Source organism: Leopardus geoffroyi, chromosome A1, assembly GCF_018350155.1.
Source record: "Leopardus geoffroyi isolate Oge1 chromosome A1, O.geoffroyi_Oge1_pat1.0, whole genome shotgun sequence".
NCBI classification, from domain to species: Eukaryota; Metazoa; Chordata; class Mammalia; order Carnivora; family Felidae; genus Leopardus; species Leopardus geoffroyi.
The window spans coordinates 118,611,695-118,629,608 of NC_059326.1; the positions used below are offsets into that span (position 1 = coordinate 118,611,695).

The window sequence follows — 17,914 nt, forward strand, 5'->3', positions numbered from 1 at the left end:
ATTGTGTATGAAACCTATAAAATGAATAGAGTCCTGACTTGAGCCCCTCAGGACTGAAAGGACTCGTTTTTGATGGCAGGATATGTTAAGAGTTAGGCAGTGGTGGAGTCTGGAATTTAAAAACATTTTTTAATTGTTTCAGGTGTCTCTTTTGATGGATTAGGAAATTAAGATCCAGAGAGAGGGAGAGTCTTAAGATCACACAGGTCAATGGCTCGTCAAGACCACACACTTGTTAGCTCCCAGGGCTCCTTGCCTCTTCAGATTAAAGTGTGTAGGTAGCCATGTGGTTAGCCATGTGCCCTGAAAGTTAGGCTTGATCAGATAGATAAATAGAGAGAGAGAGAGAGAGATCTTTATAGAGCTCATTTACGAACGCTTTGTCCTGTGAACTGAGCATGTAGGGAGCACATAGCGGTTTTGTTAATAGTATGAGGACCCCTAAAGGTTATATGGATCGACTCTGTATGACAACTTTCTAGGAGGTGAGGAGAAGTGGAGTGAGGTGATTAGTGCTACTCATGACTGAATTTGTATTTTAAACCATTGAGTTTCAGATCTGGGCTGTGACTCAGAAGCACCTATAAATTATGTTTACAAACTAGGGGAACTAGGGAAATTAATTCAAGATGGACCATAAACTTTAAACATAAAAACTGTCATTATGAAGTTTCCAGAAGAAAAAACATAGTGCAAAATGTTTGTTGTCTTTGTCTGGTGTTAGCAGAGATTTCTTAATAGGATGTAGAGAGCAATACCTCTACAAAAAAGAAAAGTTTGACTTTAAATTTGACTCTAAAAACTTGTCCTTATCAAAAGGTACCATTGAGAAAGTCAGTTGGCAAGCCAGAGGATGGGAGAAAATACTTGCAGAACATGTATCTGACACAGGACTTATATCCAGAATGTATAGAGAGCTCATAAAACTCAGTAATAAAAAGGACAATTCCACAAAAGACTTGAACAGAGGCCTCACAAAAGAAAATTAAGAATGTCTAGTAAGCTCATGAAAAGCTCATCACCATCATTAGTTATCAGCAAAGTGCAAATTAAAACCACAGTGAGATATTCGTATATACCCACCAGAATGGCTAAAATTAAGACTGCCAGTACCATGTGTTGGTGGGTCTGTGGAACAGCCCGAGTACTCGGGCACGATTGGTAGGAGTGTAAGACAATCCTGTTGGAAATGAGATTGGCAGTGTCTTGTTTAATAATAAAAAATCCATACCCTATAACTGAGTAATTCCATTCTTGGTTATGTACACATAACAGGTTATGTACATTCCTGGTTATGTACACATAGAAATGAAAGCCTATGTCCTCAGAAAGACTTACACAAAAACATTTGGAGTATCTTCATTTATGATAGCCAAAGACAGGGAACAACACCCTGGGTGTCTGTGAACAGGAAAATCAATATACAGTGATATAGTCAAATAATAAAACAATACTCAGTCATAAACAGGACCAGAAGTACTGATTTCATGCCACAGCATGGATAAATCCTCAAAATTTTATGCCGAGGAAATAGGACGGCCATAAAGAGTATATACTGTATGATGCCGTTTCTATGGTGTTTAAGGACAGGCGAAACTAATGGTGGGTGCACACCACAACAGAACAGTTACTGCACATGTGTGCAAGTGTGTGTGTGTGTGTGTGTGTGTGTGTGTGTGTGTGTGTGTGTGTGTTGGGGGGCGCTGGGGGAGGGTTGGAGGTAAAACTGCAAGAGGCCTGAGGTGATAGAAAATTTCTGCCTTGATCAGGGTTTTTAAGGCATGGATGTATGAAATCATCACAACTCACTTAAGAGTTAAAAAAGTCCTTACCTTAAAAAGGCTGAGGGGCACCTGGGTGGCGCAGTCGGTTAAGCGTCCGACTTCAGCCAGGTCGTGATCTCGCGGTCCGTGAGTTCGAGCCCCGCGTCGGGCTCTGGGCTGATGGCTCAGAGCCTGGAGCCTGTTTCCGATTCTGTGTCTCCCTCTCTCTCTGCCCCTCCCCCGTTCATGCTCTGTCTCTCTCTGTCCCAAAAATAAAATAAAACGTTGAAGAAAAAAAAAAAAAAAAAGGCTGATAAACCAATATTGAACTTTAGTAAATGATAAGGGTACTCAAGTGCTTAGATGAGAAGTGCTGATGTCTGCAACAGTTTATAAAAAGAGGAAGTTGGATTGGGGCGCCGGGGTGGTTCAGTCAGTTTAGCGTCCAGTTCTTGATTTTGCCTCAGATCATGATCCCAGGGTCATGGGATCGAGCCCCATTTGGGCTCTGTGCTGTGTGGAGCCTGCTTAAGATTCTCCCCTTCTCTCACTCACTCTCTCTGTCTCTCTTCCTTTCTCCCTCTCCCTCCATTCGCCTCTCTCTCCCGCTTGCACGTGTGCTCTCCTTCTAAAATAGAAGAAAAAAAGTTTTCAAAGTCAATGTTGAGAGTAGAGCGTGAATATGCTGTTCTGGCTGACCTGGCCTAAGTCATACTGTCTGTCTACCCTCCAGAGTCAGAGGTGGCATGACCTCTGCCTGTGAGGGAAAAATGTGGACCCTTAGAAGGAGAGCCAGGGGTACACTTGCCTAAACACGAGTGAATGAACACTGTGGGTAACCAAAACACACAGCATCATTTCTAAGAGCTCTGGTGGTCCCAGCCTTACCCTTTACTCCAGTCATTGTGCAGGAAATCCTATAGAATCTTGATAAACCTCCTCCCTTTGACACTGTCTGGAGATAAGAAAGGGCCCGGTGTAATAACATATATAACCTCTACAGAACCAGAAAGGATTCTAGAATCTACTCTTTCAGTTTGCAAACCCCATTCTGCTCCTTGAGTGTTAACAGGAAAATAACAGAGATTGCTTATGTCATGGAGCTGAGGATCTCCTCCCCACCAGCTCAGAGCAAGAAAATCAAAGTGAATATTTCTAGAACCCATTGCTGCATATGCTGGGTTGACATCAGGGTTTTTTCCTAGATTAGGGGTAGGACCTGTATGCGAGGAAACTTGGCTTTGAGTCATCTATCTAGAAATGCAGTACTCTGACCTCATAGTTGTTTCTGTCAAGGAAAGAAGTCACCTGTGTCTCTTTGGGATAAATTTGCCTCCTGCCTCTCAAAGAGGCATTGTCGGGATTAATTTGATCAGTGTAAATGCCACTTGCTTGAAATTGTCTGAAGGAAGAAGAGAATGGAAGTTGAAAGGAGTGAATTTTGTGCAGTGACTCACTGTCTGGCAGTCCTTTCTCTTGGGCAGGGCCCTGCTCTGGAAGCAGAATGTCACAGACTCCTACTTTGGGATCATGTGTACTGTACCAAAGAATTTCTCATGCAGTTTCCAAAGCACAAAAGAACAAGGTTCTGCTGCTGATGGAGCTGTGTCACTCTTTCCAAAGGCATGGAGGGGGTGTGAGGGGGGCAGAGGAACACAGAAAGACATTCTCTGTGGAGGATTACAATTTTTGCCTGGCGAATGGGGAGGTAGAAGCTTCGTGCTGATGGGCTAGTGGTTTCATACCTGCTTTTTAATGTTACATCCGTGTAAAGCCCGGAAATGTTAAAGGCAGAAGACTCCTTGCACTGTGATCTGACCACATCCTACATACGTGTCAGTTCATATGCCATCTACTTAATGTCGTGCATTTGATATCGAGTGAGTTTGTGTTTTTTATTTTTTTTTTCTGTTGCCCTTAAAATTTTCCTAAAATACTTTTCTTACTTGGACATTACTTAGATTTCATTTTTCCTCTTTTGCGTCCAGATTTGTTTGTATTGGCTGTGACTCCAGTCTTGGGTTGAAAGCTAGGGAAGTTGCTTATAGGGGTTTTCAGGATTTCTGAATATGAAATTCAAGGAAATTGCATAATGTTGCAGCGTTTCCTCTTCTTGTTGCTCGCTTGTTACTCAAAATACAGTAGTTTCTTCTAGAAGCTTGAAGGAATTTGGCAGATCCTACCCTCTGATGGTCTTTTGTGGTCTAGAGAGTCAGTGTTATCCTGATTTGAGGCTGAGTTTTTCTTGAGGTCAAACAACAATGCTTCCTGAATTATAACTATGGCAACAGTGTTTATATAACACTCCAATCACAGGGCTGTGGGGGAGGAGGAGTACTCATAGCAATCAGTGTTAGTAATTCCAGAAACATTGCACTCCTGCTTAATTTACCAGGACAAGAAACAGGTTAAAATAGATGGCCCCTCTTGACTGGGGATCTGGGTATGACTGACCACTTACATGCTCTGGGAGGAACGGTTTCACCCTTTCCCTTAAAATGATGTGAGCTTGATTTGAGATTTCTCACAGGAAAGTATGTTAAGGGCCAGTGACACTGACAATGTGAAAGCATCTCTATAAAGATAATATTCTCATCAAGGGCCTTATGACCCACTTCTAACCCACTGAGAATGACCGGAACAATGTTCTTCCTTTGTCATAAGCTCCTTATCCCTCAGTCAGGAGTGACACAGGGACCCCTACAGAAGTGTGAGATGAAACTGGTCATCGGGGATTTATTTGCAGATTAGAAATAATGGAAGAGGAGAAATTGTATTCTGAAGAATTAAATTGCTTAGAGTAGACTGTCAGAGCAGTGAGAGGCCAAAGCAGTAGAGTGGTCTGCAGCCATGAAGGCAGGAAATCTTTGTGGCAGGAGCAGAAAGGGAAATAGCATTTTTGAGCACTTGCAGGTACTGTGAGACTATTTAAATTCTCCCAATACTCCATCAAAGTATTATTATTTAGCTCTAATTTACAATAATAAAACTTATTCAGAAATGGTAAATCGCCACGTGAAGGCATGTAGCTAAAATGTGGTAGAACACCCCTCTCCAGGGCCGCACACTTCCTGGCCACCACCCTCCTTCATCTGATCCCGGGCCACTTCCCCCAACCTAGAAATTTGAAGGTGTGTACAGGTGGAAGAGAAGACTCACAATAATTCAACCTGAGATGGAGCTTCATTTGTCAGCCCAGGAATGCTCAGGGCCACCTTCTAGATGAAGTAGAGCTTAGTCTTGTATGTCACAATGACATTGAGCCAGTTGCCTTGCTTTGGTGGACCGTGAAGAGCTCTTAACTGTCTGTTATTTACATCCCACTAGTATCTGCCTTCCTAGGACTCCACCCTGCTGCTCTTCTCTGTTCAGAATAGTAAGTCTTCCCATTCTTCCACATGACAGCCTTTTGAGTGTTTGAAGACTAGTATTGTGATGGCTTGAAGACTTGACTACAGCCAGAGCTGTGGTTGAGGAAATACATCTTGGAGTAGCAGTGTGTATGCCGGATAAGAGCAGAAGAAGAGCAGAGCCACCAAGACCAGGGAGAAGGCCAATGTCAGAGTGCTGACAAGATATCAAAACCTGACCAATGTCAGTGGAAAAAGAAATGGGAATGAGGAATAGATTTGAGGAATATGATCGTGATAGAATTGATCAATTGGTTCTGGTGGCTCCCCAAGGAGAATGAAAGTGGTATCCACGAGGAGCATGGATGCTGGGAGGAGCAGCAGGTGTCCAGAACACTTTATTTTCCCCAGTCTTACCGAGGAATTACACAAGAAGTGAGCCCGCTATATCCTTAGGTACAAAGCAGCAGGGAATGAATGGAAAAGAAAGTTCATTTTTCCATCATCATTGTTACAATCGCGTTGAACAGCAAGCAATCATTTGTATTCACTGGTATGCTGGTGTGTTTGTAAGCAAAATGGCTTGAGGGGCCATCAGATTGTCTATCCACTTGGCTTCAGGAACACAACCATTTGGTCATAGTTTGCTGGGCCATTTTCCAAGAGACTGCCTGAGCCTGAGGTGCCTGTGTTGCATAGGTGCAGGGAGACTCGATACTATGAGGTATAGGGACTCCTTCCTTGGCATTTCACAAGTTCCTGGTGACACCATAGCCTCTGAAACTGTTAGCAACGATTTACTGACACCGGTTGGGGGTAGTGCTAACACGGAGCAGAGAAAACAGATGGCTCTGTGAGGAGTTTTGATAGCCTCACCTTAAGCCAAATAATGTAAATCTGCTTTATATTGCCTTGTAATAAGTCCTGAGTGGTACACTTTGATTCTTCTCTAATGTAGAGATTGCTGGTGCATTTGCCAGGTGTCTGAAAGAATGCTATATGCTCCCTCAACAGTGATAGATCTGGCTTACCTTTTCTACCAGGTCAGTGCATCAATGCATTGTCCTCATCAACTCCAACATGGGGATTTAAAAAAAAAAATCAGTCTCTCTTTTACTCTTCTCCTCAAAAACTGTTCATCTAATCAATACTTATTGAGTGGCCTGCTGTATTCTAGTTACTGAACCCTCTTTACAAATAATTCTGCAGGGTGCAAGAGCAAGGTTTTCACATTTGTTCAGGAGGAAGTCGTTGGGAAGAGCCGTCAGATAGATTTTTATTGGCTTCCCTTTCAAGAGAGCCTCCCTCAGCCAGCAAATGTGATACTGGTAGGAGTGGAAAGGGTGAGCCAAAGGGAGCGTTGCTAGGTGAGAAATAGACAAGCAGCAGCAGCCGCCATTTGATTTCGATTCTCTCCAGCCCATCAGGCCGTGGTGACGAGAGGCACACTTGTCACGTGAGGAGGGGGAGCCCGTACCCAGCTCCAAAGCTCTGGCCCCTCTGGACGCTGTTGAGACACATCCTTCTTTAGTGAAAGCTATTCAGACTGGCTTTACTCTCCATGCTTCAGATTCAAACGGTTCCTTCTCCTGTCTCTTCCAATACAGCTTGTGGGCCACCATGAGAAGGGTGTCTCCCCTTGATGTAAAAATGCATGTCAGTTACTGAGTGGCATTCCGCAGACCAAAGGTGTCTTACTAGTAACTGCTCAGAAGCGGCACTTAAAGTTTCTAAATTGAGCCTGTTGATCGAGATTGACGAGGATTCCAGCGACATGCTGTGCTAAGAATTCTGTCTGCCACGCAGTCCTTGGCAAGTTCTCTGTGTATGTGCTCAGAGCTTCAGGGAAGGATGTTTTTTGGGCATCCTAAAGTGTCTCAAGATGGTTGTGGCTTTCAATTACTGCTATACTTGTATTAATTGGAAGTTGGTAAAATTACTGTTAGGTTTAAATTGGGTGGAAGTTTTGTTCTTACATAATGGTTGCATTGTTGACTTTGTAATTACTGCTTAGCTTCTTTTGAGTTTTTTGTTAATTGCCAAGGTTTTTTTCCCCCGCTGGGAAGGGGGACTGAGTGGGGAAGTTGCGTGCGGTTGTAGTTAAGCACGGAATGTAGTCTAGAGGACTCTGCCACTTGTTAGCTTTGTAACCTTCGGAGCGTTATTTAACCTTCATAATGCTATAAAGTAGAGGTGGTGGTAGTGCCCCACAGGCTTCAGGACAAATTAAAGTAATTCATGTAAATGCTTGGTATGGTACATGGCCCATAATTTGTGGTGGAAAGTGGTTGGACAAGACATGGGTGGTAGGTGGTTATTTTATATTTGACTGCTATTAAAAAAAATCGAGAACCTGTTGCTCTAAAAGTTGGCTTTAGATCAAACTTTTCTCGTGTTTTCCTTTAGTCCTTTAATTAATTTCAGTTGGTTGAATTAACATGCTAATGAGTCCAGTGTCACTGGATCCCTCAAACTACACCCCCATCCTTAGCCTTCTATGCCTTGGGGGGTAAGTGTGAAGGGAAGGAAGGAGAAGGATGATCGTGATAGTGGTGAAATTTCATTTTTATGGAGTGTTCAGTGGGACATGGAATTGTGATAAATGTTGTATATCTCTTACCTCATTTAATTTTCACAGCACTGCTAAGAGGTAGGAAATGTTAATGTCCCCATTTTACAGGTGGCAAGATTATGGTTTAGAGATGGTAAGTGATTTAAGAAAGCATGTTAACTGATTCAGTCTTCCTTGGAGCCGTAATTCACCAACTGTTTAGTGACTCATGTCCCCGTGAGTTGATCCAGGACAATTATGTTCTGTCCTTTAGAGACCAAGGCTCTTGAAAAGCTTCCTTGAAAGCTTATAAACCTGGGATAATTCTGCTAATCAGTTGTAAGAGAGAGGCCATGGCCAAAGAGAACTTTTATTTCAGGGAGCTGTCCTTAACTCTGTGCTTCAGTCTTAGACTAGTAAGTAACTATGAGATCTATAGAAGAAGGTTTCCCCTGAAATTAATACAACACTGTATGTTAATTATACTTTAATAATAATAATAATAATAATAATGATAATAAAGATTTTCCCAGAACAGACTGTTTCTAAAGGGTGAATTGCACACCCTTATCTTGTGTCAGTATGAAAGGTATTTATGAACCATAGACTACTGGTTTTGCTTGATAGTCATGTGCATTTGCTGCTGATTGGAAAAGTGAACAAATATTGTAACCTCCGTTTAGAGGCAAGATAGAATAGGAAGCCTCCCACTGGCTGTCTGTCCTTGGACAAACTAACCTCTCTGGGCCTCAGGTTTCACATCTGTGAAATGGGAATAATGCTAGTACGTAAGCCATACGGTGGTTAAAAGGATTCAGTGATGTGTGTGGTACTTGGTAAATTAAACAAAGCCATCCCCACTTAGTGCTATTACCGTGCTGCCATCTGGCCTGTGAGATGGTGAGGCTGTTCTCCCCTCCCCCCGCCCCCCGGGGGCCTTCCCTGTCAGGCCATGTAGTCACACAGTTCTGGCAGGCATGGTTTGTTAGCTTTATTTCAAAACTCATTCTCTTTGCCTCATTTACCAAAGTAGACAGAGATTAATGGCCTGGCCTCAAAGGATCGGGCAGCACATGTTTCTGGCACCTTTGGCTCATTGATCACGCCTCTTCAATTTGGGGAATGCTTGGGTGTTGTGGGCAAGGGCCTCCCGAGACCCCAGAAAGCTTGAAGGAATGTAATTTAGGGCTAATTCTCCTCCTAATTAAGGAGAGCTAAAAGCCTTGAATTTTGTTTTTCTTTCTGGATTTTGCCACTAATAAACAGGAGCTAGTTTTTCTTGGATGGAAAGTTTAAATGTAATGGACAGAATGAATTGATCAGCGGTGGCCGAAAAAAAAACACTTGACAAAATAGAGTCTCTTCGCTTGCACTTCCCTTACCGAGCTTTTCAAGGTTAGCGAACACCATTCACCATGGATTGCTGGTCCTAGCTGTTAGGTGGCTACCCGCTTCGCTCACAGATGACAACATCTTGGAGGATCACCTTGCTGTCCTCCGCCCCAGAGTCATCTCCCTCCTTTCTCTACTGTGCACTGATGGCTTGTTGCACTGGTCTTCCTCCCCCCTGAAGGCCATGTGCCAGGATCACAGTCTTTTGGCTCCTAATCCTTAGAACTCTTTTTTTTTTTTTTTTTAACACTTTTTTTTTTTTTTTTAATTTTATTTTTGAGAGACAGAGCGTGAGTGGGATAAGGGAAGAGAGAGAGGAGACATAGAATCCAAAGCAGGCTCCAGGCTCTGAGCTGTCAGCATAGATCCCGACACGGGGCTCGAACCCACAAACCGTGAGATCATGACCTGAGCCAAAGTCAGACTCTTAACTGACTGAGCCACCCACATGCCCCTAATCTTTAGAACTCTTAAGCATAAAAAGTGATGCCTTTTCATTTGCCACACAATCCGCCTCAAGTACAGAAACCCTTTTCTTTAATTTTTATCCTCCTGACTTCCAAATAGTGTCTGTGCCTCTTTAGTCTTCTTTAAGAAATCAATAATAATGATGGATTTGTCTTATTTAGAGTTTGATCATTCAAAACCTTCTTGGTCGGCTTGTTCAATTTACAGATAAGGCAGTAGAGGCCCAGACCTGGTGATAGCTTTACCCAAAGACAGAAGGCAACTGAGGGGCCAAGTTGAAAAGCTCTTGACCAGCCATTCCCACCCATACTTGGCTAGCAGATGAAAATCACTTTTAGAGTTTCATGGCTCTCTTTTTCGAGGTGCTTGGTCAGTATTTCCAGGGCTTAAATAAGTGGTTCTCAGCCATGAGTAGCCATCAGAATCCCTTGAGATAGATAGATACATAGACAGATACATACATACATACATACATATATGTGTACATAGTTAGGAAGACCAACTTTACCCTATGCCTTTTCATATATACAGAATCATAATCACCAAAGAAATATTTGAAAAACTTTGATTCTATCCCTCCCCCAAAGCAGAGGATTTACCTTACTTAATAATGTCACCATATCAGGGATTGGCAAACTGCCCTACAGGCCAAACCCAGCATATTATCTGCTTTTTTTATTGCCTGTGAACTGAACATGTCATTTATAGATGAATATTTACAATTGATTTGATGGGAATACTAACTTTGACCCCTAATTAAGTCCAATGTTATCCTCCCTGTATAAAACCAATAAATAAAACTTCATTCTTCTGATTCGTGGGTCTGCATTTCGAAAAATTACATTCCTTGGAAAAGATACTCCACATGGCCAATCTCATTTGAGAACTACTTACTCTAGAGAGTTATTGAGCCAAGCATTTCTGAAAAGAGAGCCTCGAAACCCTAATGGGGATTTTTACCTGCAAGGAATATTGTATCTGTATTTTAAAAACATGCTATATTTAAAATTTTGTCAACCAAAAAATTTATGGAAATTAGTTTTCTCTCTTATTGAACATGTATCTACATAATATTGATTTTTGTCTCTTGGCCTACAAAGCCTGTTATATTTACTTTCTGACTCTTCACAGAAGAAACTTGCAGATTCTTGCAATATGTCATTGTCTGTTTTCTATTGGAGTATTTTCCCTTTTTCTGTATTGGAGCACTTCCCCTTTTATGATTTCTGTGAATCACTTAAGGGTTTTATATTATGGAAGTAGTATATTCTCCTTACAAACATTCAAATTTCAAAAGTATATAAAGTAAAATGTGATTGGCCCCATTCCCTATTGTTAATACTTAGCAGTTTATAATGTATCTTTTTCCTGACTATGCCATTTACTAGCTATGAGACCTTAGTTAACCTCTCTGTTTCAAATTCTCCATCTGTACTACAGTGATAACACTTCCTACCTAACAGAATTGTTGTGTAGATAATTTGAGATAATTCATATGTATTTCTCAGCACCTTGCTTGGTTCACAGTAAATGCTTAGTGATTGTAACTATTTAAAAGTTTTCTTCTTTTTAATTTGTATACACACATAAATTTTTTTTTTAAAAGAATATAATCTTTGGGGGCGCTTGGGTGGCTCAATTGGTTGAGCGTCCAACTTTGACTCCGGTCATAATCTCATTGTTTATGGGTTCAAGCCTCATGTCTGGCTCTGTGCTGACAGCTCAGAGCCTGGAGCCTGCTTCAGATTCTGCAGCTCCTTCTCTCTCTGCTCCTCCCCCCTCGCACTCTGTCTTTCTCCAAAGTAAATGTTAAAAAATTTTTTTTAGAGAATATGATCTTTTATTTTTTTTACAGTAAAGTTCCACAGGTGATTCTGATGTACACACAGTTGAGAACAGCTGAAGTGAATACTAGGCAGTAGATGATTTTAGAGGGGATTCATATTTGGGGCCCACAAATTGCCTTCCATCTTACAGCACAAATTACGGAAAGGGGCAGGATATAATTTTCTTCGTTGAACCTGGGATGGTATAAAGTACACACAAGTAAATGTTTATTTCTATTTTCCAGGTCTACAATTCGAACAAAGACAGTCAGAGCGAAGGGAGTAAGTATGTCCCTTGGATAATTTCCTACAGCTGGGCTTGGGATGAAGCTTTAAAAGTTGCTGCTCTGGGGAAGAGCCACCAGGGGGTGCTGTGGGCATGTTGGGTCTGCCCCTTTCCCCTGGCGCTGTGTGAGGTGCTTCCACACTGACTTACTAAGTCAATGACTCCAGGGCATTCAGTGAGCTTGACTGGCAAGGCTGTAATGATACCTTGCATTATATAACCCTTCGCACTTTACAAAGCATTTTCATGTATATTATCTCAGTTAATGCTAGTTCTTGATAATGTAGCTCCAATCACCATTTAAAAGCCGCTTAATTGAATAATACACAGCTCCCCAAGAACCCTGTCCTGTGGGAAAGCCAGAATTGCCTCCTAGCTGGTCTTGTTCAAAGGACTGGAGAGGCAGCAACTGTCTTGGTGATGGCTTAGTAACTCTGTGTTCTTCGTTACATTTTTGAAGAGAAAAGAGTAGAAATGGTAAACTCTGTAATAACACTCTTTTTTGATGGGAGTGACCCTGGGCAGTCTCGGTAGAATATACAACACATTTCCCCTACTGCTGGTTCCGAGCACTCTGGTTAATCATAATTTCCAAGGGCACCTGTAACCTTGCAAAGGCGATGGGATTAAAATGAAAAGCTATTGCGAGAGTGTTTGGACTGATGATATCCTTGGTGGATAGAAGTACGAACCATTTCCTTCCAGGCTGCTTATAAGAGTGCAGAGGAAGTCCTGTCCCCTTGCCTCGAATTTGCTTTATAAAATCCACTTGAAGACAAACTCAAATATAGTGCAAACATGAATTCCAGTGATACGAAAAAAATCAGTAAAACAGGGCCACTCCATGTGGACAAAAGGATGAGGTATTTCTGTGTGTGTGAAATCCCTTAAAGGACAGAGATTTTCCTTTCGTTCTTTCCAAAATACAGATGTTGACCAGCAGTTTTATATAAAATAGTAAGTAATTTGTATTGTTTGCTATTGGTACATTAAGAGGCCTTTCACAGAGGGAAAAAGGTTTTTCTTTTTTCTTTTTCCCTCAAGAATTGAATAAAGGAAAATATTTTCAAGGAAATATTCAAGGAAACAAGTGCTTCCCCCCCCCCCCCCCCCCCCCAATCATCAGGTGGGATTGTTTTAGTGTATTTGAAATCAAGCCTGGCTAACTTTTCTAAAGTAACAATGGCAGGGCACCTGGGTGGCTCAGTCAGTTGAGCATCCAACTCTTGATTTTAGCTCAGGTCATGATCCCAGAGTCCTGAGATCCAGCCCCACATCGGGCTCTGTGCTGAGCATGGAGCCTACTTAAGGTTTCCTCTCCTTCTGTCTCTGCCCCTCTCCTGCTCATGCGTGCATTCTCTGTCTCTCAAAATAAATGAATAAACATTTAAAAAAATAACATTAGCAAAAACCACAGACATAAAAATGAAAGAATATGGAAGGCCATAGAGTAAGTCACAGTAAGGGAGGAAGAACTAAAGAACCAGGTTTGAAAACATACCAGCTCTGGAGCCCCAGGAACCAGTAAAAAACGGTCTTCTGAATAATAATTGCAGGATGATGAAGGTCTAGACTGCTTTTAGTAGTCACCTCACTCTTCTGAAGATTCACATTCCCAGGAAGGATAACAACAGGTCGGTCTAGGTTGGGCAGATCAGGAGAAAACAACACACTGTCACTGACAGTTTTAAGAGTATTGCATAAGATGGGAGCAGGGTAGTTTGCTGGACGGAAATCAGGGAGTCCACCATAACAAGAGAAGATAGATACCCAAGCAGACTAAAATAAAATAACATGCCTGTACGATGCCCCAAGCTGGGACACACTATTCTATAATAAAGGACCCAAGAACTGTGGGACATGAGATGCATCTGAATGGAGACTACCACCCAGAAGGTTGCTTGTGACTTGTGATAAACCTCCTCTCTGCTTGAGATAAGGGCCTATAGATTTGAAAGATGACCCTGCTTCTTTTAGGGGGCATGCCATCTCATCATACCATTCTGTAAGACCTTTGGGGAATATGCATTGGAAGCCAATAGCCTTTGACCCAGTGATTTGTCTTAAGAAAATAGACTGGAGGACAAAAATGTTTGTGCAAAAAAGTTTACTGGAGCGTTGGTAATAATAATAAAGACGGGGAGATAATCAGATGTCTACTAGGAAGTTGATTAAAAATATCAAGGTACTATGTAGTCTTTAAAAACAAGAGCAATCTAAGTATATTTGTGGAAATGGCTCCCACGGTTTATTGTTAATTGAGGTTTAAAAAAATCGGGTTACAGAGCAATGTTCTTAGTAAATTGTTTGACTCATCTAGATGTATTGATAGAAAAAGTCTGGAAAGACATTTATCATGAAACTGTTTATTTGGGGAGAGGGTAGATTATTGGGAGGGACTGACCTGTTTTTTTTTTTTTTTTTTCCTCCATGCTTTGCGTTGTCTGCAGTGAGCATATATTTAAAATCATGGCTAGTAATAGATAGCATTTATCCACCACTTAACTATGTTTAAAGATGTTTTATGCATATGAACTTAGTTAATACTTGAAACACTGTGTGAGATAGGTACCTTTGACCTACTTTGTATATTAGGAAATTGAGGCTAATAAAGTCAGGGGGCACCATTTAATCTGAATTCTGTGTAACCCCAGAGGATCTACTGTTAACCACAAGGATATTCTGTCTTCTGAAGAAAAGAGCAATACAAGAAGTTCCATTTTGGAGAACACAGACCCTTGCAACAGTTTGCTCTTGGCATCCCATTATTCACAGAGTACAGAGAGCTGGCTGCCTGAAGTGTCTAATGATTTTTCAATTGCTTACCCTTTCATTTGGCAGGCTGGAGAGAAAAAAGATGGGGTAAAACATATTGGCCACTTTTCAGGAGTAGTTTGGATAGAAATGATTTTTTAAAGTATTATTGCAAAAGCTGTTCTGTTCACTGATGTCCAAGCTGGCACGACCAGAGTAGGGCTCTAGATTGATGCTTTCTCACCTCCTCTGGCCTTGGGACCCCTTTTTCACATCACATAATGCCTTAGCCTCCCCTCCTTTCTGATGTGGTTGTACTTTCCGTATCTGTGGATTGAAGTAATTTTCATTTCCACTCCATATCCACCTATAGGGCTCATCTGCCACAGGTGGCACTATTGTCCAGGGTCTGATTGTTCAGCAACTCCCTGTCTGTTTATACCACAGTCAAAACTGTTCCAGAGGGTAGTCAGTCTGATAGGAATTTCAGAGTGTGACATTGCTCTTTTTGCCTTGAGTATCCAAATGCGAAATGGCTAACATTTTCCTTTCTAGAAAATGTTTTCATGGGAGTTTGAATGCCACCATTTTATCCCAGAGGCAGAATGTTTTGAAGGGCCAGGTAGCAAAAGGTAATTCCTCTGGGGACACTTCTGAATTTATTGCTTTCATCTTCAAGTTCGTCTCAGGGCATACAGTGCCTGTGGGGTGTTGGGACCATAAATAATGCCTGTCTGCTGCTGGTACTTTCCAAATGGCCCAGTTGTCAGGGAGAGGATGGCAGCAGGTAAACAAACGCACATTTCTTCCCAGAGGCTTTTTCCTTTCTTCTTCTGTAATCTCCATTTGAATCTCAGGTGTAGAGGGTTGGAATTAATCCTACTACCTGATTTGTGGCATGGGATCATCACAGGTTACTTCCTTCCTTCCTTCCTTCCTTCCTTCCATCCATCCATCCTTCCCTCCTTCCCTCCTTCCCTCCCCCCCGTTTGAATTCTCTTCCCAGCTGTTACTTCTTTCCTCCTCTGAAGACCACCATTCTAATGAGTACTTTAAAATGTTTTTTTTTTTTTGAGCAATGTATATTTTTTCTACCTGTATTTTTCAGTTATATAAATTATGATATGTGTTGTTCTTTTTCTTTGCTTCCTCAGCATTGTGTTAGGAGCCATCTACATTCTCCTGTCTGCTTCTAGACTGCGGCTTTTGTCTGCTGCGCCCACCCCCCCCCCCCCCCCGTGTGTAACACTGTATATCTGTTTTTACAGAGCTGCACACTCCATCTCCTCATGCTTCCAGCTCCTCATGACCACCACTAACACCACAATGAACATCTTTGTACATCTTGTACATCTCCCTGTGGGAGAATTTTTTTTGGAATATACCCATGCGGAGAATTGTTGGCCAGTCAAAGGGTGTGCATGTACTTAGTTTGAGGGAATATTTCTCCAGAGTGGTCAGTTCACAGTCCCATTACCCCCACACGACGATTTCCTCTTTTCTGCCAACTCTTGCCATTATTCAGCTTTCTAATTTACTGTCACCCATATAAATAGAAAATGATAGCTCATTATTGTTTTAATTTGGGTCTCTCTGATAATCAGTATGTTTGAACATCTCTTTGTATGCCTGTTGACTGGGTTTCCCCTTCTGTTTATTGCCTATTCATGTCCTTTGCTCATTTTTCTATTTAATTTGCATTTTTTTCATGTTGATTGGTAAAGTTTGTTCTCTATTTTAGATACTCATCCCTTGTTGGTTGTAGACATTTTAAATACATTTTCCCATTTTGTCATCTGTGTATTAATATTATATGTGATAATCTTACTTGACTGTAAAGCCTTCTTATATATTGAAATGCATCTTTTTTTATGCCTTCTGGTTTGTGATTTTCAAGTTGCGTTTTAAAGAAGGCCTTTCTACAGTGCTTAGGTGGCTCAGTCAGTTAAAGATCCAATTCTTGATTTCAGCTCAGTTCATGATCTCATAGTTGTGAGATGCAGCCCTGCTTAGCACTGGGCATGGAGCCTGCTTAAGATTCTTTCTCTGTCTTCCTCTCCCCCTTCCTCTCTCGGTCGCTATCTCTCTGTCTCTCTCTCAAAAATAAATGAAAGGAAGAAAGCAGGCCTTTATGACGACCTATGTCACAAATATATGCACCTACATTTTGTTTTATTGGCTTCATAATTCTTTCTTTCCCAATGAGGTTTCTAATCCAACTGATACCTACCATTGTATATAGTGTTTCATGAAGATCCAGTTTTATTTTTATCCACACGAAGACTCCTTTTTCCCAAAAATGTCATTCTTTCTGGTTTTGACTTACAGTGCCATCTTTATTGTGTATTAGGCTTGCATATCTGAGCTCTGTCTCTAGTTCTTTATGTTCTTGGTCTGTTTGCTCGTGTGCCAATACCTCTGTGCTTTTCATATGATGTCTTTGAGGCAAGTCTTAATGTCTGGTACTCTACTTTTTTTTAATTTTTTAATTTTTTAATGTTTATTATTTTTGAGAGAGAGAGACACAGCATGAGTGGGGGAAGGACAGAGAGTGAGAGGGAGACGCAGAATCTAAAATAGACCCCAGGATCTGAGCTGTCAGGACAGAACCTGATGCGGGGCTTGAACTCACCAACTGTGAGATCATAACGTGAGCTGAAGCCAGACACTTAACCAACTGAGCCACCCAGGTGCCCTTGGTACTCTACTTCTTAAGATTTGACTTAGCTGCTTGTGGACCTCTGTCCTTCTGTGTAATTCTAACATAAGTTTGTAAGCTCCTCAAAACCTAAAAACTTTGCTTTAGAATTGCATTGAATTATATAGATTAATTCAGAGAAAATTGACACTTTTATAATCTTCAGTCATCTCACAAAACTTGGACTATCTTTCCCTTTATTCAGATCGCCTGTGCCCTTCATCAGAGTTTTAGTTTTCTGCCTAGAGGTCTTGGGTATTCTTGGTTAAGTTAATCCTTACAAGCTAAATTCAAAAATCAATCTGCTATTTTTTGCCAATTCTATGGGCCTCTTACTGGGGATCCTGCTGCCATCAGGGGACCTTCCCTGGGTTTGTTCATAGATGTCAGGATTATACATCAGTGATGCTGAGTTTTTTCTTACCTGGTAGAGAAAGGAAGGGAAAAAAATACAAGTAAGGATACTAGAGAGGAAGGGAGAATGGTTTGTTATTCCATAAGCTGCTTTACTGATCACACACCAGTGCCAGTTACCTAGGCAGCTGATACCTGTCATGGATTTGCCTCCTTTCTCATTGCAAAGAATAGGACTCTGCCCTGGGCAAGAACCCCTCCTCCCCGTCCACCCTATCTGGCCCCTTGTGCCTCCTCAGTCTCCATGTCCTATTGCTTGCCCTCCTTTTGACTGCAGCTGTGAGATTTCTCACCAGAGGCTCTGTGAGAATTGGTTTATTCTCCTTTGAAATGAGCTCTGGTAGGTATCGAGAAGAAGCCGAGAAGTGGCCCATTCCCCTCCAAGGCTGCTGTTGTCCTGTAGTCCCAGCTG

General features: G+C 41.6%; 1 protein-coding gene across 7 annotated transcripts in view; it reads left to right on the plus strand.

The window, feature by feature from the left end:
* The window catches only part of ARHGAP26 (Rho GTPase activating protein 26), a 423,740-nt gene that overhangs the window by 213,656 nt on the left and 192,170 nt on the right, over positions 1-17,914 (plus strand). For all 7 annotated transcript variants that reach the window (XM_045492297.1, XM_045492321.1, XM_045492304.1 and 4 more), the window contains exon 12: positions 11,596-11,632. In XM_045492297.1, the coding sequence (XP_045348253.1) occupies positions 11,596-11,632 (37 nt within the window). The remainder of the gene's footprint in view (positions 1-11,595; positions 11,633-17,914) is intronic.